The sequence below is a fragment of the Piliocolobus tephrosceles genome, chromosome Y, assembly GCF_002776525.5.
Source record: "Piliocolobus tephrosceles isolate RC106 chromosome Y, ASM277652v3, whole genome shotgun sequence".
Taxonomy (NCBI): Eukaryota; Metazoa; Chordata; class Mammalia; order Primates; family Cercopithecidae; genus Piliocolobus; species Piliocolobus tephrosceles.
In genome coordinates this window covers 2,104,412-2,125,348 of record NC_045456.1, presented here as the reverse complement: position 1 = coordinate 2,125,348, position 20,937 = coordinate 2,104,412, and the positions used below count along the sequence as shown (strand labels likewise).

The window sequence follows — 20,937 nt, the reverse complement described above, 5'->3', positions numbered from 1 at the left end:
ATATATATATATATATATGTCTGTCAAGCTGTTTCTTAGTCACAGTATTAGTCAAGGCTTTGATATCCACTCTCCCCACCATCCTGATTCAAATGCATCTGTAGAACTTTTTACTCCTCAGTTTCTGACTTTCAGGTATTTCTTCTGATTCCTATCCACTTGTAAAATTTGGAGTTTAGAGGGAACCAAGGGAAAGCAGTGGTTACAACTGATATCTTCCAGTTCGATTGGTGAAAGGAGAAACCCCACTTCCTCAGTGAACACTGATCATAGTAAAATGCTGTCATAACTCAGGAGAATTTTGCTGAGTAGAGAGGAATTATAAAAAATACTAGAAGATATATTTTCAGAGTTCTTTGAGAAATGTTTGATAAGGAACATAAGCTTGTATTGTTTGTGGTTTCTTTGCTTTTTTGAAGAACTTCTGCCACATTCTTTTAGAATTAATAACAGTATTGTGCAGGTTGAGACTAATTTTTCATTTAGCCTGGTGAATTTCTCCACAGTCTTCACTTTTGGGAAAATGAGGAAGTTCTCTGAGTATCCATAAAACGTGAAACTAGGGATTTATTCAAATAAACATAATTAAAATTATTTTGGAATAGACTTTTTCTCTCCATTTAGTTGTAATAATTTGTCTAGCTTACAGTTCCTTTATTTTCTATAGATTTCTGAGAAATATTTGTTAATTCTTGAGTATCATATATTTTCTAATTCGGGCTGGAAGTTGCGAAAAGGGCATGGCTAGATAATCTAGAAACATAAGCTTATATGTTTTATATATATATAAATATATATATAAATATATATATATAAATATATATATATAAATATATATATATATATATTTATAAAACCAGTCATCATTATATATATAAAACCAGTCATCATTATTGTCCTATTTGATGACTTCATCACTTATTGAAAAAAATAAAATCTCTTTTGGCCTTTGACAATTGTTGCTCTAGTAATGTTAATATTTTGGAGCTTGTTAGAAATACAAAATCTCAGGCCACACTCCAACTAAATCAAAATTTAGTATAGTTTAATCAGATCCCCAGATGTTTTATATGAACATAAAATTTGAGAAGCAATGGAAAACTGACAATGTTTTGAGTAGTAATTAGAAATTTGTAATTAAATTATAATTTTAAAATAAAATTGAAATTATTTTGAGAAAAATTATATACATTTTAGGAGAAAAAAACAGGCCTTCAAAATAGGCTATTTTCCTGGGTCAAGTAAAATTTACTTCATAGGTGAAAAGAAATTATTTGGCTTTTAATTTCATTATGCTATGTTACAAATTGATTCTGATATATAAAACAAAACAAAAAATTAAATATCACCACTTATATTATTTTTAGGAAACATAATCAGAAATGGCTGGTGTATAAATGTAGGATTCTTTTTATCCTAACATTAAATCCTTACTTGTGACAAGATATTAAAATTCATAGCTTTATTTTAACTTTAATATTCAATAAAAGTAATGATAGTTTAGTGATTAGATGCAAAGTACATGTTGACTAAGTATTTAAATTAGCCCAGTATTTTAGAACATGTTTTAAGAGTCAAAATATTCTAAAGCACCAAAGGATTTTGTGTGTGTGTGTGTGTTTGACTCTGTAAACTTATTGAGTAGTTAATAATGCTGACATTCATTTGTAGTGGGCAAATGTGTGTTTGTGTGTGTGTGTGTGTGGATTTGAAATGATGAATAAGATTTGTTTTGTATTAGGGAAGGATCACAGGAGATATATTGAGATTAAGTTTAATAGTAGATGGTGCCCTTTGTTTCTGCAGTACTTTTATGCTAAAATTTTCTTTTGTGGAAATTATTTCAGTCATATTTAATGAGATGCATATGTCTGAATTAATATGATCAGCTATAACTTCTAAAGGCAGTTTTTTGCCTCTATATTACTATACAGTTTTTTCTAGAATTACCATTTTTGAAGGTAATTTACCTTTTATCACATTTTTCTGTTGATTTTGAATTCTTATTCAGGAGACAATGGATATAGTTCTAAATAATGTATGAAGTAAGTTCTACTTGTAGATCTTTTCCTTAACTTCCTTTACTAAGAGGACAGTAGGAGGAATTTTAGATAGTCATAGAAGAATAAAATGTCCAAAGAAAGAACATATGTAGAAAAGCTTCAACTTGCATAGCTAAAATAGTGAACCAAGTGAAGGTGCCAAGCAGGGAGATTAACTCCTACCAAAGATGATCGTTTCTGCGGCAAACGGCAAACTGGCCACAAGACACTGTTCTACACGTTGAAACTGGAGAAGAGTTTTTCAGAACACGAGTCCGAACACAGCCTTCAGTCATGGTGGTCTTTCAATGCCTTATATTCTCCCTCCTATCTCCAAGCTGTTGAGTCCTTGCTGTTTTCAGAGTCTAATACTCTTTCCTCTCTCTTTGGCTAGTTAACTCCCAGTCATCTCTAGATGTCAGTTCTTGCCACACTTCTCCCAGAAAACTTACCCCTGATCTCTCTGATGTGGTCAAATCACCATATTATGGGCTCTTGGAGAACCATGCCAGGTACCTTTACTTTCCTTCTATTACTTGTTAGGGTTGTTTGTGTGATTACTTACTTAACATGATTCTCTCTCAATAAACTGTTACCTCAGTGAAAGCAGGGGCCATGTCCGTTTCTGCTCACTTTTCTTCTTTATTCCCTAGAATAATGCCTGGCTCAAAAACAGGCATTCAACAAATATTTGTTCAGTTAATAAATAAAAGTTGGTATCAGGAATTAGAAAACCATTGAGACGAGCATCCTGATACTAGGGACAGGAAGGGAGGCATTCCTTAGGAAAATCATATAGAAGTCTGTGTTGTAGAAGAATTAAGAACAGGCAGTTATTGACTTTGGAACCTAGTTTAAATCTAAAAATATCAGGAGCATTAGGGAATCCTGGGACTGAGATAAGCCAAGATTAGATGTGTCCTCAGAAGTAAAGTTGGATCAACAAGTTTTGCACTTTACAATGGCAAGTCTCTAGCATTGTTCTCATTACCACTTCCTCTTACCTCCCACCTGGAAAACTGTCTCCTCTTGCCCGTGGGCAAATCCTCCTTGGAGAAGATAGTTTCTCCCAGCACCTTGGCAAAGATGACTGACTAATTCTTCATGACACTAATTACTTTAAAATTCATCTAGATGTCATTTAGATACAAAATTCTTTTTTCCCTTGATATGTCTAGCGTACAATTTTCAGCATGTCCTCACTCAGTATTTCTTAGATGCTAAATGAAAATATTTAAAAAGATAACCGTATTAAGTCCCATCATGATTAGGCAATTTTTTTCATGATGAATTAGGATTGGGTAAAACATCATACTGATGACTTCTATGTAGAATATACTAAATTTAGCAAATCATTGCCACCAGTGATTTTTTTGTATTCAATAGAAAAGAAAATTGTATTTCTATTAGAGAAGTTTGATTACACATAGATAGACATAGCATTTGTAATCATATATATAATAGTAACTTACAGCTGTGGCTTTCACATACCCATATGTCTCCCAAAATACTTATAAGGGTCTAATTAAAATTTGAAAGGAGCAAATTTAGGCTATTTAAGGTTAATCTGTTGCTTAATTTGTACTTCTTCTTATAGTAAAATATAGATAATATAAAATTTGTCATTTTATTTTAACGATTGCATTTTTAAGTGTAAAATGCACATATCATCAAATGTACTATCTTAACCATCTTTAAGTGTACAGTTCACTGGCAGTAAGTACATTCACATTTTTGTACTACTGGCCTCAGCATCCATTCACAGAATTCTTTTCATCTTGCAAAACTGAAACCCTTCATTAAACAACAATCCATATTATCCCTCCTTTGAGCCTCTGGCAGCCCCATTCTACTTTCTGTCTCTGAATTTGACGATTGCATGACGACTGCATGCCTCATATAAGTGGAATCATACAGTTTCTGTCCTTTTGTGAATGGCTTATTTCAGCTAGCATAATGTCTTCAGGGTTGATCCATTCAGTATCATGTATCAGCACTTTCTTTTTAAGGCTGAAAAAAATGTATACACATTTTAAAACATATATACAACGTTTTTAAAAATTTTTAATTTTTATGGGTACATAGTAGGTGTGTATATATGGGATACATGAGATGTTTTGATATAGGCATGCAATGTGAAATGATCACATCATGGAGAATGGGGTATCCATCCCTCAAGTATTTATCCTTAGTGTTACAAACAATATAACTATATTATTTTAGTTATAATAAAAGGTACAATTTATTCACTGTAGTCACTTGGTTGTGCTGTCAAATAGTAGAACTTATTCATTCTTTCTAAATATATTTTCATATGTATTAACCTTTTCCACCTGCCCCTCACCTCCCCCCACCACTACCCTTCCCACCGTTTGGTAATCATCCTTCTACTCTGTTTAATTTTTAGATCCCACAAATAAGTGAGAACATTTGATGTTTGTCTTTCTGTGCCTAGCTTATTTCACTTGATGTAATGATCTCCAGTTCCAACCATGTTGTTGCAAATGACAGGATCTCATTCTTTTTTTATGGCTGAATATTACTCCATTATGTATATGTACCACATTTTCTTTATTCATCTGTTGATGGACACAGGTTGTTTCAAAATCTTGGCTATCGTGAACGGAACTGCGACAAACTGCAGAATTGCAACAAATCCCTATCAAAATACCAATGACATTCTTCACAGAAATATAAAAAAAAACCATCCTAAAATTTATATGGAACCAGAAAAGACCCAGAGTAGCCACTGGGTCTTCTGGGACCCAGTGCAGATATCTCATTGATATCCTGATTTCCTTTATTTGGGGTGTATACCCAGCAGTAGGATTGCTGGATCATGTGGTAGCTCTATTTTTAGTTTTTTGAGGAACCACTAAACGATTCTCCATAGTGGTTGTACTAATTTACATTCCCACCAACAGTATACAAGGGTTCCTTTTTCTCCACGTCCTCACCAGGATTTGTTATTGCTTGTATTTTGGATATAAGCCATTTTAACTGGGGTGAGATGCTATCTCATTGTAGTTTTTCTTTGCACTTCTGTGATGATCAGTGATGCTGAATACCTTTTCATATGCCTTATGGCCATTTGTATGTCTTTTGAGAACTGCCTATTCAAATCTTTTGCCCATTTTTAACCAGATTGTTAGATTTTTTTCCCTATAGAGTTGTTTGAGCTCCTTACATATTCTGGTTATTAATCCCTTGTCAGATGTGTAGCTTGCAAATATTTTCTCCCGTTTTGTGGGTTGTCTCTTCACTTTGTTGACTGTTTCCTTTGCTGTGCAGAAGCCTTTTAACTTATGTGACCCCATTTGTTCATTTTTGCTTTGGTTGCCTGTGATTGTGGGGTATTACTCAAGAAATCTTTGCCAAGACCAATGTCCTGGAGAGTTTCTGCAATGTTTTCTGGTAGTATTTTCATAGTTTGAAGTCTTAGATTTAAGTCTTTAATCAGTTTTGAATTTTGTATATAGCAGGAGATAATAGATCTAGTTTCGTTCTTCTGCCCATGGATATCCAGTTTTCCCAGAACCATTTATTAAAGAGACTGGCCTTCTCCAGTGTATGTCCTTGGCACTTTTGTCGAAAATGAGTACACTGTGGGTGTGTGGATTTGTTTCTGTGTTCTCTATTCTATTCCACCGGTCTCTGTCTGTTTTTATGCCAGTACCATGCTGTCTTGTTTACTATACCTCAGTAGTATAATTTGAAGTCAGGTGTGCGATTCCTCCAGTTGTGTTCTTTTTGCTTAGGATAGCTTTGGCTATTCTGGATCTTTTGTGGTTCTATATAAATTTTAGGATTTTTTTTTTCTATTTCTGTGAAGAATGTCATTGGCATTTTGATAGGGATTGCTTTGAATCTGTAGATTGCTTTGAATAGTATGGGCATTTTAACAATATTGATTCTTCCAATCCATTAACATGAAATATCTTTCCCTTTTTTTCGTGGTCTCTTCCATTTCTTGCATCAATGTTTTATAGTTTTCATTGTAGAGATTTTTCACTTCTTTGGTTAAGTTGATTCCTAGGTGTTTAACTTTATGTGGGACTATTATAAATTAAATTACTTTATTTTCTCTTTCAGATTGTTCACTGTTGGAATGTAGAAGTGCTACTGATTTTTGTGTGTTAATTTTGTATCCTGCAACTTTACTGAATTTATCACTTCTAATAGTTTTTTTGTGGATTCTTTAGGTTTTTCTAAATATAAGATCATCTCATCAGCAAATAAGAATAATTTGACTTCTTTCTTTCCAATTTGGATGTCGTTTATTTATTTCTCTTACCTGGCTGCTCTAGCTAGGACTTCCAACACTATGTTGAATAATGGTGGTGGCAGTGGGCATCCTTGTCGTGTTCCAGATCTTGAAGGAAAGGCTTTCAGTTTTTCCCTATTCAGTATGATACTAGCTGTGGGACTGCCATATATGGCTTTTATTATATTAAGGTTTGTTCCTTCTATACTCAGTTTTTTTGAGGGTTTTTATCATGAAGGGAAGTTGAATTTTATCAAATGCTTTTTCAGCATCAAATGAAATGATCAGATGGTTTTTGTTCATTATTCTGTAGATATGTATCACATTGATTGATTTGCATATGTTGAACAATTCTTGCATCCCAGGGATAAATACTTGGTCATGATGAATTATGGTTTTAAAGTATTTAATATTACTGTATTCGGCTTGCTAGTATTTTGTTGAGGTTTTTTGCATCAATATTCATGAGATATATTGCCTGTAGTTTTCTTTTTTCAATGTGTCTTTGGTTTTGGTGTCAGGGTAATATTGGCCTCATGGAATGAGTTTGGCTGTATTGTCTTCTATTTTTCAAAATAGTTTGGGTCAGATTGGTATTAGTTCTCCTTTAAATATTTGCTAGAATTCACCTGTGAAGCCGTCAACTCCCAGGCTTTTCTTTACTGTGAGAATTTTTATTATGGCTTCAATCTCGTTACTTGTTATTGGCATATTCAAGTTTTGGATTTCTTTATGTTTCAATCTTGGTTCTTTTTGTCTAGAAATTTGCTCATTTCTTCAAGATTTTCCAGTTTATTGGCATGTAGTTTCTCATAGTAGCCACTAATGATCCTTTGAATTTCTGCAGTATCAAGTGTCATGTGTCCATTTTTACCTCTGATTTTATTTATTTGGGTCTTCTTTCTTATTTTCTTAGTCTAGCCAAAGGTTTGTCAATTTTGTTTAACTTTTCAAAATGCCAATTTTTTGTTTTATTGCTCTTTTGTATTGCTTCATTTCAATTTCACTTGTTTATGGTCTTTATTATTTCTTCTAGTATTTTGGGTTTGGTTTGCTCTCTTTTCTGGTTCTTTAAGATGCATTGTTAGGTTGTTTATTTGAAGTTTTTCTTCTTTTTTGATGTAAGCACATATAGCTATAAATTTCCCTCTTAGTACTGCTTTTGCTGTATCCCATAGGTTTTTGTATGTTGTGTTTTCATTATCATTTGTTTCAAGAATTTTTTCAATTTCCTTCCTACTTTCTTCATTGATCCACTGGTCATTTGGGTATGTATTGTTCAGTTTTGATGTATTTGTATAGTTTCCAAAATTTCTTTTGTCACCAATTTCTAATTTTATGCTTTTGTAGTCAAAGAAGATGCTTGAGAATATTTTTGTTTTTTTTGAATGTTTTAAGGCTTGTTTTGTAACCTAACGTGGTCTGTCCTTGAGAATGATCCATTTGCTGAGGAAAAGAATGTGTATTCTGCAGTCTTTGGATGAAATATCCTGTACATATCTGTTAGGTCTGTTTGTTCTATGGTGTAGATAAAGTCCAATGTTTCTTGATTAATTTCTGTCTGGAATATCCGTCAAATGCCGAAAGTGGGGTGTTGAAGTCTTCAGCTATTATTGTATTGGGGGCTCTCTGTCTCTTTAGCTTCATTGATATTTGCTTTTATATCTGAGTTCTCCAGTGCTGGTTGCATATATATTTGAAATTCAATTCTTGTTGAATTGACCCCTTTATGATTCTATTATTTTGCCTCTTTGTATAGATTTTGTCTTGAAATCTATTTTTCCTGATATGAGTATAGCTACTCCTGCTCTTTTTGGATTTCAATTGGCATGGAATATCTTTTCCATTCCTTTATTATCACTCTATTTGTGTCTTTATAGGTGAAGTATGTTTCTTTATAGGCAACAGATCACTGTGTTTTGTTTTTAAATTTACGCATCCACTCTATGACTTTTTATTGGAGAGTTTAGTCCATTTATATTCAGTGTACTGTTGATAAGTAAAGACTTCCTCCTGCCATTTTGTTATTTGTTTTCTGGCCATTTTGTGGTCTTCTCTTCCTTCTTTCTTTCTGTTCTATCTTCCTTTTAGTGAAAGTGATTTTCCCAATTTGAAATGATTTAGTTTCTTGGTTTGAGGTTCCCATGAGCCTTGCAAATACTATCTTAATAACCATTATTTTAAGCTCATGAGGACTTAACCCTGTTTGTGCTGACAAACAAACAAGCAAAAAGAAAACTAATAAAAACTCTACGCCTCAACTTCATACTCCCACTATTTAACTTTTTGTTGTTTCTATTTAGATCTTATTGTATTGTCTATGTCTTGACAAGCTGTTGTAGTTTTTATTTTTGATTGGTTCATTGTTTAGTCTTTCTACTTAGGATAAAAGGAGTTTACACACCACAATTACAGTGTTATAATATTCTGTGTTTTTTGTGTGGTTACTATTGCCAGTGAGTTTTTTGCCTTTAGATGACTAGTTATTGCTCATAATGTCCTTTTCTTTCTGATTGAAGTACTTCCTTTAGCATTTCTTGCAGGGCAGGTCTCATGTTGATGAAATATCACGACTTTTGTTTGGGAACGTCTTTATTTCTCCCTCATGTTTGAAGAATATTTTTGCTGTTTATACTCTTCTAGCGTAAAAGTTTTTTTCTTTGGCACTTTAAATATGTCATGCCACTCTCTGCTGGCCTATAAGTTTTCCACTGAAAACTCTGACATTAGATGTATTGGAGCTCCATTGTATGTTGTTTGTTTGTGTTCTCTTGTTGCTTTGAGGATCCTTTATCCTTGACTTTTGGAATTTGATTATTAAATGCCTTGAGGTAGTCTTCTTTGGGCTAATTCTGCTTGGTGTTCTATAACCTTCTTGTATTTAGGTATTGATGTATTTCTCTAGGTTTGGGAAGTTCTCTGTTATTATTCCTTTCGATAAACCTTCTACCCCTGACTTCTTCCTCACCTCCTGATTAAGGGCAATAACACTTAGATATTCCCTTTTGAGGTGCCTGTAGGCATGGGTAATTGTTTTTTATTCTTTTTTTAAATCTCGTCTGACTGTATTTTCAAATAGCCAGTCTTCAAGCTCACGAATTCTTTCTTCTGCTTGACCAAATCTGCTGTTAAAAGACTCTGATGCATTTTTCAGTACGACAATTGCATTTTTCAGCTCCAATATTTCTGCTTGATTATTTTAAATTATTTCAATCTCTTTGTTAAATTTATCTGATAGAATTCTGAATTCCTTCTCTGCATTATCTTGAAATTTCTTTAAGTTTCCTCAAAATAGCTATTTTGAATTATCTACATGAAATGTCACATATCTTTTGTTTCTCCAGGATTGGCACCTGGTGCCTTATTTCATTCATTTGATAAGATTATGTTTTCCCGAATTGTCCTAATACTCATAGATGTTCATCTGTTGCTGGGCATTGAAAAGTTAGGAATTTATTATAGTTTTTGCAGCCAAGACTTGTTTGTACCCATCCTTCTTGGGAAGGAATTCCAGATATTTGAAAGGACTTAGGTATTATTATCTAAGCTGTATCTGCCTCAGGGAGCACCCCAAGCCCAGTGATGCTGTGGTTCTTATAGGATCATGGAGGCCTTCTTGATGATCTTGGACAAGATCTGGGATAATTCTCTGGACTACCTGGAAGAGACTTTTGTTCTCTTCCCTTACTGTCTCCCAAATAAACAGTCTCTCACTCTGTTGTGAGCCACCTGGAGCTGTGGGTGGAGTGAGACAAGCACCCTTGTGGCCACCACCACCGTGACTGTGCTGGGTCATACCTGAAGCCAACATAGCACTACGTGTTGCTCAAGGCCTGCTTTAACCCCTCCCTGGCTACTGCCTATGTTCTCTCAAGATCCTGGGGCTCTACAGTAAGCAAATGCCAAAGCCAACAGGCTTGTGTTCTTCCCTTCAGGGCAGCAATTTTCCCCAGGCCCTGGGTGGGTCCAGAGGTGCTGTCTGGGAGCCAGGGACTAGCATTTAAAACCTTAGAAGTGCACCTGTTGTTCTGTTGTACTGCGGCTGATCTGACACTCAAACCACAAGATGTAGTTCTTCCCACTCTTCTCTCCCCTTTCCAAAGGCAGAGGAACCCCCTCCCTCCATGGCCACCATCACCACAAAACCACGGTGAGTACTGCCAAACTACCACTGCTGTTTCCTTAAGACCCAAGGTCTCTTCAATTAGCTTGTACCAAATGCTGCCTGGCCTGGGCCTCACCCTTCAAGGACAGTGGGCTCCCCTCTGGCCCAGGGCAGGTCCAGAAATGTCATCCATCTAAGAGCCAAGTCCTAGAATTGTAGACCCCAAGAACCTGCTTTTTTCTCTACCCCCTATGCATGAGCTGGTACCTAAGATACAAGACAAAGTCCCCTTTCCTTTTCCCTCTGCTTTTTTGAAGCAGAAGGAATTGTGCCCTGTAGTCAACCACAGCTGCATATGTGCTGGGTCTTACCTGAAGCCAACAAATCTCACAGTCTCACACAGGATCCATGATGTAGTACTTGGGTATCATTGCTGCTTATTCAGGGCCCAAGGGCTCTTCAGTTAGCTGGTAATGAATGGTGCCAGGATAGGGTCATTCCCTTCTGGACAAGGGTATGTCTAGGAATGTCATCCAGGAGCTTGGGCCTGGAAAGGGGCCCTCATGACTCTGACTGGGCCAAGCTAGTATCCAAGATGCAGGATAAAGTCTTCCCCACTCTTCCCTTTTTTTCTCCTCAAGCAGAAGGAAGGAGGAGTCTCTTTTGGAGCCATGAGCTGTAAAGCCTGGAGTTAGGGAAGGGATAATACCAGCACTCTCTTGGCCACCCTGGCTGGTGTTTTAGTATGTTGCGTGTCACCCCTATCCACTGTCTCTAGGCCCTGTTCGGCATTAGGACTCTCCTAGGATTTGCAGTCTTTGTGGTCTAGACTGTGTTTCAAGTTTATTTATTTAAATCCTCAGAGCACTTTAGCCCATGGTGGCAAGGTTTGTGGGAACTCAGGTTCCAACTGCCAGGACTGACGATTCCACTCTGGCTAGGGCTGGTTTAAATGCTCCCTCTCTGAGTGGGTGTCAGCTGAGTTTGGTCTTGCTTTCCTTTCTGCTCTATCAGGACAGCAGTAAGTTCAATGCCTCACAAATTGCTGTGCTCTCCCTCCAGCACAAACAAACACTCTAGTAACCACCCTACCACTGCCTGGGCTTGAGGGAGGTGTGGCATCACTGCTTAAGACTTTTTTTTTTTTTTTTTTTAGGTTTTCAGTGTCTTTTTCAGTGATACGAAGTTAAAACCGAGTACTGTGAATGCTCACCTGATTTTTGGTTCCTATGAGGGTGCTTTTTTGTGTAGATAATTATTAAATTGGTGTCCTTGTCAGAGGCTAGGGAAGGCAATTGGTGGAGCCTTCTGTTCTACCATCTTGCTCCACCTCCTCCAACATTTTCTTTGTCTACTTATACATCAGTGGACACTTGGGTTGCTTCCACCTCTTGCCTATTGTGAATAATGCTTGTATGAGCATAGGTGTACAACTATTTCTTCAAATACCTGCTTTCATTTTGTTTGGGTATATACCCTGAAGTGGAATTGCTGAATTCTATGGTAATCTTTTTTTTATTTTATATTTTTTTCTTTGTTTTTTGGAGAGTAGTTTTATTAGCTCGGGATATAATGGGATCATCACTAGGAGGGCAGGGTATTCCACTGGTTACCATGTGCAGCTGTCTGGAGAGCACGATAAAATTCAGTCCAGGGTTCTGTGCTGGGGAGCAGGGCCTTAAAAAGAAGGCAAATTTTCCAGGGAAGTAGTAGCTGTGAGGGTCATGGCTGGCCTGCTCCACTCTACTGCACTGGATCTCCTGGTGCTTTTCAGGCTCCTGTCCATCCTGCATCTGTATGGGGCAATGGACCATCTGGCCTAAAATTTTATCCTCAAGTTTGATGTAGGCCAGGCATTTCTGCTTCTTTCCACTGGACTTGACTTTGCACTCAGGATTCTTCTTCCAGAAACTTGTATACTGGAGCTTAAATTCTAGCCTCACAAAGGTTCCTGCTGGGAAGAGTGTATCCATAGCACTGCTCATATTGGTCTCCCTGAAGGCTCACTGCATAAGTGGATGCTTATGGAATTTCCCCAGGGCACCTGCAGGCCCTGCTGCTAGGCCCTTAGGAGCTCAGCCCTGCCTAATCCCATGGTGCCCAGCCATAGGGCCAGCAGGATCAGCAGCTACTGCATGGGTTTCCCTCAGTCACCCTGGACCTTCCTTCCTGCGCCTTCAAGGAATTTCCTAACCTTCACCGTGGCTAAATCTTGGCCTCAGCTGTCAGTCTCTTCCTGGTCTCCTCCCCACATCCCTGCCCCTGATGCTCTTTCCTACTGTGGGGGCCTATTTTCACTTATGTACTTATTTTCTCCCTGGAATTATAAACCCTGTTGATAGATTGTAACATCCTTAAAGCCAGCAAAGATAAACATGGTTCTATCTTCATGATAATCAGTTATTATTTGGTCTACAATACAAGGTAACATTTTTTAAATGTATTTTGAGCCTTACTGTAAGAAACAGTCCAATGGGAACTTATAGTTGTGTTTATCAAAAGAGTTTGTTGAAGGTGTTGTTTATTACATCACACAAGGATTTCTTTCCACAAGAAATCCTTTTTGCTGACTTCAGTGTCAAAAATGGATGGGCATATTTGAGGTGATGGATATTCCAATTACCCTGTTTTGATCATTATACTTCATATGAATGTATCAGAATATCACATGTATCTCATAAGTATATACAATTATTATGTATCAATTTAAGAAAAAACTGGATGGACTTCTCTGAGAAACTGGCTTGCTGTTATCTAATGAATGTTTTAAACTATTAGTATTTTTCATTTGTATGAATTTTTTATGTTTTCGTTATTCTGGCTCCCACTTTATGACTAACCATATTTTCCTCTAACCATATTTTTCTCATCTACTTTCAATTTGTATTGCCCTCCTGAATTGTGTGTGTGTAAACAATATACTGTGAAAACAACTCTCAGGAATGTCACTAGTGACTTTCACGTTGCTATATCCAGTGAGAACATTTCAGCCCTCTGCAGTATACACATACTAATGGAGAATGAAAGAAAAAGCAGGTTGTATAGAGAGGCTAGAAAGTAATTCTAGTCACTTTAAGGAAGTTTGAGAATATAGTAAAAACATCTGTGGCCTTATACTAGACCCTGTCAGGAATCACAGTGCTTTTAGGACTGACTCATTTTCTTTCTCAATGGCTACATAATCTCTCTGTTTGGAAACTTGACTTCCTTTTGCACATCTTTTCTAATTTCATCTGTTTTTTTTCTATTTTTTTAAAATAATTTCTGCTCCTCCATAACTTCAGCTGGAATATATATATATATTTATTATAGCCTGGAATATATATATATATATATATATTTGTCTACTGTATTCTTTTCTTTTTCTTTTCTTTTTTTTTTTTTTTTTTTTGAGAGGGAGTTTCACTGTGTCGCCCAGGCTGGAGTGCAGTGGCGCGATCTCGGCTCACTGCAAGCTACGCCTCCCGGTTTCACACCATTCTCCCACCTCAGCCTCCGAATAGCTGGGACTACAGGCGCCCGCCACCACGCCCGGCTAGTTTTTTGTATTTTTAGTAGAGATGGGGTTTCACCATGTTAGCCAGGATGGTCTAGATCTCCTGACCTCGTGATCCACCAGCCTTGGCCTCCCAAAGTGCTGGGATTACAGGCTTGAGCCACCGCGCCCGGCCTCTTTTCTTTTTCAACAGTTACATAGTCCTGCTCAAACAGTGCTATCACTGGGAATGCAAAGATGAAAAATTATATATATATTATATATATATATATATATTATAGCCTCTGGTCTCCCTCCTTGACATAATGAGGACCTCTTAGTTTCAGCTAATTGCCTCATTTTCTTGGTATTCTTTACTTAAATTTCTAGAGCGTTAGTTTTATTAGTCCAGTTCATCATTTGTATCAAGCCACTTCACAGATGATTGAAACCGACTCAACCTATAGCCTAGCCAATCACGTATGAATTGCCCCGTGTAATCCTGATTTCTACTTTTAGATTTGAGTAAAATCCAAATGATAATGGATTAAGGAATGCATCACAGGTGAGGAAATAAGGGTAAGGGCTTGAATCCAAAGAGGGTGACAGACTAGTGAGGAGCACACATGATCAGTGAAATCAAAATAAGGATTTTGTGTTTTGTTTTAAGATGGCAGAGATTTGAACATAGAATGAGTCAATTAATAGGAAATAGTTGAAACAAAGAGAATTTAATTTTTTAGTTATTGAAGTCATCTTAAGGTGGCAGGAGATGGGACTACAGAGTACAGAAAGATAGATTAGCTTTAAATAGGAAGGACATCTCTTCCTCTGAAGTGGGGTTTAAATAAGAAAGTAAGAAGGTGATGCACATAAATTTAAAAATAGGGGAACCTGCCTGTTGGCATACTTTATGAAATAGTCAGCAAGGAGAACTGCACAGACGTGAGATAAAGATTTCCAGTACGTGCTGAGGAAAATTCAACTAGGTACCTGACAACTATGAGTATGATGAAGTAATTTTCTTTTTCACCATAGCCCATATGTAGGTTAAGAAAGGGTGAAGGGGGCCGAGACCACCCAGGGAGATCGAGACCACCCTGGCTAACACGGTGAAACCCCGTCTCTACTAAAAAAATACAAAAATCTAGCCGGGCGCGGTGGCTGGCGCCTGTAGTCCCAGCTACCCGGAGGCTGAGGCAGGAGAATGGCGTAAACCCGGGAGGCGGAGCTTGCAGTGAGCTGAGATCTGGCCACTGCACTCCAGCCTGGGTGACAGAGCGAGACTCCATCTCAAAAAAAAAAAAAAAAAAAAAAAAAAGAAAGGGTGAAGGATTTGGCTAGTTCAGAGTTAAAATGGACTTAATTTGTGACATGGTAGCACTAATGCTTGCTTCTCCCACCCTTCACGTTTGTTTGGTTTGACCATGTTTTCATTCTGGTCTTTCATACTTTTATTTTGTAGGTCTTGATGACTGTTTGCAGCAGTATATTAAGAATTTTGAGAGGGAGAAGATCAGTGGGGACCAGCTGCTGCGCATTACACATCAGGAGCTAGAAGATCTGGGGGTCAGCCGCATTGGTCATCAGGAACTGATCTTGGAAGCAGTTGACCTTCTGTGTGCATTGGTAAGGACATAAAACTGGTGAAGAGGGAAACTTCCCTTTTTCTTCTTTTGTTGCTTTTCCCTTTTTTCCTCTCTTCTTTTGATAATTGAAATGCAAATAGAAGAAAAAAACCCTGATTCTCAACCAACTGGACCTGATATTTTCTTCCTTCCTGAAATTTTTATTATATTAGTGCCAAATAACCATTCCCTGTTTGTAACATCTTTTATAACAGTAAGAGTTGGGTATATCAAAACCTTAAGTCCAGAGTGTATGTCTCATAAACAGGGCTCTTCATAGATGAACCACTCATGTGCTAGGCTCTCACACTTTGAGAAAGGAAAGAATATTGATGGTTGACAGTGTTCCATACATACAGTCTAGACATTTGGAGTTTGACCTATGAACAAGGCTCTGCTGACCTAACCCTACTTAAAAGCATGGCATCAGAAATAGATGTCTAGACCACTTCTAAGTTTGAACCATGTAGCTGTGGTGAATCCTTTCAGATGCTGAGCTTTAATCCCTGTACAGTTCTGGGTTTAAGCACCAGGTTTAAAGTCATGTCATTTGGATGCTTCATTATGTGATTGAGCTCTTCTGGAAGTTAACGCAGAAAATAAATTTAAACACCAACTTTTTTTTTCTGTTTATTGAGCAGTTTCTTAGTTGCAGTCCCCAAAGAGGTCAAATGTTAAACTTCCTTCTTACCCCTTCCTAATGTAATGGATATACATCAACAAGTCAGAAGTACAGATACATTTCAGTTTATGTAACAGATGCTTTCTGGGGAATATAAAGCAGATTTCTGGGTCGTGAATTCTGATTTTCTTCTACATACCATTATGAAATCAGGAGGTGAGATTCCTTATCAGCAAGCTGAGTTGACTAGTCCAGGAAATTGTACTATTGGGACTGTATCTTTACGTCCTTCCCCTCTGTCCCCAACTGCTCTTCGAATTTTGGTTTACCCTGCTAAGTCTTGTCTCTTTGATCTTCACTGGCCATTCTACATTTTCCTTATGTCTACTGTATTCTTTTCTTTTTCAACAATTATATATTCCTGCTCAAACAGTGCTATCACTGGGAATGCAATGATGAAAAAGACACAGTCTGTACTCCTAAAATATATACAGTCCATTAAGAAAGACAATAGCCATTAGAAGACAACATAGATTTAAAGAAAATTCCAGGGGAGTGTAGAAGGAAATGAACGCTTCTGAGGGATTCAGAAAGTGTAGGTAACATATGCATTTGGTCTTGCAAGATGATTAGATATTTGCCAGACAAAAAGTTGGAGAAAAGTTATCTAGGCAGAAGAAATATCGTGTAAAAACAGAATTGTGAAAGAATATGGAATATTCAGAGAAAATTGAGAATTGTCATTTAGTTTGTGCAGAATGGGAAATGATGAGAAAAAAAGGTAACACCTTACACCTTGTATCACATTACAATTCTTTGCTTAGGTTCTTTTATCCTTTAATTCATGTTGGACTCCTCAAAGGAAGACACCTTTGTTTAGTTCATATTTTTTATTTAGCTTTCTGCCCAGTGCTAAGCTCATAAAAGATGTTAAATTAATGTTATCTTACTGAATTAAACTCTCTTGTCTTTCTTCAGAGAACTGTAATTTTTCTCTTGCCTACACAGCCTTTGACTTTGAAGTTTCTGTTCCTCATATAAGGAAGACATAGAAAAATTAGCAGATTCCTTTTGTTTCTTTAAGCTATACTGTATTTTCATCTACCTTGTCTTGAAGTTATTCCTTATGTGAATAAATGTTTATGGCAGCTGATGAGAATCAAAGGTTTATTTAGTCACATTTATTCATGCAACATATATTTATTAAGCATCAGATATATTGTTTGCATCATGTTATTCTAGAAGGAAGTAAGCTGTTCATGACTTGGAGGTGTAATAATATTTCAAGCTATTAAGCTATCATTTAGTATGCTTCAATAGAGAGCAAAGACTATTAACTGAAAGAGTAAAAACATAAATAAAATATATATATATAGCTTAATGTATGGGCCTTAATTTGTGTTCTGACAATACATTTTTTATTAGGAACTGTAAATAAATCGTTTATGACAGGATAAGAACAGTTTTCATTTCATTTTTCATGTACTTATAATTTCAGGCATTTTGTGTGAAAGATTTGATGTTTGCAATTGCTGGGATTTGTTTCTTTGCAACATAATTGCTTGGTTCATTCATCTTAAAATAATTTATTTTCCAAAAAATTCATTAAAGCAAGCCTTTTAAGACTCACTCATATTTGTAAAGCAATGTATTATAAAGCTAAAAACCTGCTACACGATGCATTTAAATTAAGAACGCTGAATAAAATGGCATTGACATTGTAAAATATGTGGTGCCAATATTAAGTATTTCTAGTTAAGTGGTTAGTGAAAATTTGCCACTGGTGAGGATATAGCTGACGTTACTTTTCTAAAATGTTAAATGCGTATCTTTATTTCTTTCAAATGCTTTTGCATGCATATGATTGAAAGAGAAGGCTGATATGAACTTAGCACAAATTAACATTAAGACTTAAATGGCTGTGTTCGAGCAGTTCTAAGTCACTACTGGTTCTGGCACATGGTAATGGCCAAGTATATGAACAAATAAGTAACATATATGACAAACACAGCAGCTAAGTACATTTCATGTGTAAGTTTTTGTTTTCTTGAGGTAGTCCTTTTTATACTAATAGTAATACCAAGTTTTGCTATGCATATCCAATAAAAAGCAAATCTGTAGTGAATAAACCTACATTTTTAAAAAGTTGACACAGTGCCCTCCATACCCCTGGCCTAAAGCAAAAGGTGCTTGATTTACTTGTCGATTCTTTAAATGGTAGGTAAGAGTGTGTGATGTACTGGTGACTTACCAAGTCACAACAAACCATCCACTTACATGAAAGAAATAGCCAGAAGGTATCTGTATTGGTAGTAATTGGGAATTGTAATGATAAAAATTAACTTGAGGCTGGGCATGGTGGCATGCCTGTAATCCCAGCACTTTGGGAGCCTGAGGAGGGCAGATCACTTGAGTCTAGGAGTTCAAGACCAGCCTGGGCAATGTAGCAAGACCACATCTCTACAAAAAATTTAAAGTACTGGCATACACCTGTAGTACCAGGTACTCAGAAGGCTGAGGTGGAAGGATCGTTTAAGCTCAGGAAGTTCAGGCTGCAGTGAGCTGTGATAATGCCACTGCACTCCAGCCTGGGTGACAGAGCAAGACCTTGTATCAAAAAATAAAATGAAATAAAATAAATTTTAAAAATTAAAAAATTAACTTCAGAGATCAATTAATCTTTTTTGTTAAAATAGTAGCACATAAATCTGATTACATACAGATGAGCTTCTAACCTATTATACTCTTCTAAATTTTTAAAACATGTTTTTGGATTATTAGTGTAGTTACGTTCATTAACTAGAACAAGTTTTAAGAATTTCCTTCCCCATCCTCTGCTACATATCTTTTAAAGATTCTTTTTGCCTCTGCAATTCTCTGTCCTCCACATTTTTCACCTCTATTCTGCATAATGTATTTTTAGGAGGTTTCCAAGTTAGACCTTCTGAGAGTATCCTTCCAGGTTTTGTCCGGATGATTATTGTATTCCCTAATTATTGAGTCATATGAAAAATAATAATTTTAGTTTCTTAAATTTTGAAGACTCTGAAATAGTTTTACTTTGCCTTTGGATTTTTATTTATAAGAAGACTAATATTATTTTACCTTTCCTAATAAATCATTTGAGATGCTAGTGTTATATAGAGAGAAATAATTTAAAATAATCTTTTATGAAGGCTAGTGGCTACAGAGTGAAATATCAGTTACCAGGTTGATTGAGTAGGCTTCTCTCTAATTGTTATAATTTGAACTTCTCTAAGAGATTACTATACTTTGTTGGCAGACAAATGTTTTCTTATTAAAATCATTTATACACAAAAATGAAAAATGCCATCATTTTTTACTTTAGAAAAATGCTTTAACACAGGGAAAACTTCTAAAAATACTTTTCAGTATTTTCATTTACAATTACATTTACAGAAGAAGTATCATTTACAGTTAGTTTGTATAGTTATAAATTGTTCTTATCTAGTCATTAGAGAGCATCTTTTATAAACATGAGAGGATTTCTTTCATTCTATAGTGACCAGCTGGACAAACTCTCCCACATTTCACAAATAATCCATTCTCAGATGCAATATAATTTGAATAGAATGTTGTTTTATTTGCACAAGCCAAATCTTTTAACTTGAGGGAAGAATATTACAGTTCAAATTAAGCAGTGAATATTTAACATATTAATACTATGTTATTTTAGAAAAATTTATAACTTTAGAAGAAAGTGTTTTTTTAATAAATATGTAAATTCTCAGCAAAAGACAAGCAGACTTTTATCACCATTAAATCTGTAGTGGTAACGTTAATGTTTAGGCATCAGAACCTTCCTCTCCCCTCATTTTGTCTCCACTAAGTTTTCTCTTGTCTTAAATTGCCATAGGAAAAAAGACACCTAAATGTTGTACAAAGTAGGTACCCAGTGGTTGTTGACTTAATAATATTATTGTATGACTTAATTTCCTTTTTCACTCTTCATCTTACACTTTGATTTAATTATTGTTACCATGTTTCTGAGAGTAGGAGTAGAATATTGATGCTAAGGAATGTGGGAGACATATCCACTCACAGATGTCCTGGTGACTTGTAGTTCCATTCTGAACTCTGTCTAGTTTAAGTACTGAGTTTTTTAAGCAAAAAAAAAAAAAAAAAAAAAGAAATCTTCCCATACCTCAGTTTCCCCAACTGTGAAAAGGTAAGTCAAACTTAGCCTCCCAGGCCCAAGCAAATTCTTACATTCTTTGGGTTTTGCCATTTTCAGTAAGGTGGTAATAATTTTAACTTTACGCACAACCGTAAGGTGCATGCTGCTAAGTGGTTTAATCAAGATTATCCTTGGATAATATTAACCAGCCTTTTTAAGGGGTGTTTTACAATTCACAGTTAGCTGCTTTACATTTTAATTGTAACTTATGAAAACTTTCCCCAAAGTTTGAAGGGATCCTACAATCCTTTTCTATTTGAAGATAGTAAAAAGGCTAATTATACTTATTCATATAACCCCTTTCTGTAATAAGGTATAATAGACAAGATATTTAGGATGAATTAACAAATATTAGTTGAAATGTGAGAACAAAGAAAATAAGAAAACAAATACACTTACCAAAAAGTTACTATGATTGCTTTTGGTGTGCTTCATGTTTAGTTGTGAGCTAATATAGCCAGGACAAAAACAAAAATAATTTTAGTGTCATAATTTGTATTACAAAAAGGAGAAGTTGTATTAGTTCCCCTTAGGAAGCAGAGTTTTTCCTGATGCCATATTATAAAAGAAACTTTTTTTTTTTTTTTTTTTTTTTTTTTTTTT

General features: G+C 35.9%; 1 protein-coding gene across 5 annotated transcripts in view; it reads left to right on the top strand.

Annotated features, from left to right (window-relative positions):
* The window catches only part of CNKSR2 (connector enhancer of kinase suppressor of Ras 2), a 294,707-nt gene that overhangs the window by 39,637 nt on the left and 234,133 nt on the right, over positions 1-20,937 (top strand). For all 5 annotated transcript variants that reach the window (XM_023199069.1, XM_023199070.1, XM_023199072.1 and 2 more), the window contains exon 2: positions 15,352-15,515. In XM_023199069.1, coding sequence (XP_023054837.1) covers positions 15,352-15,515 — 164 coding nt within the window. The remainder of the gene's footprint in view (positions 1-15,351; positions 15,516-20,937) is intronic.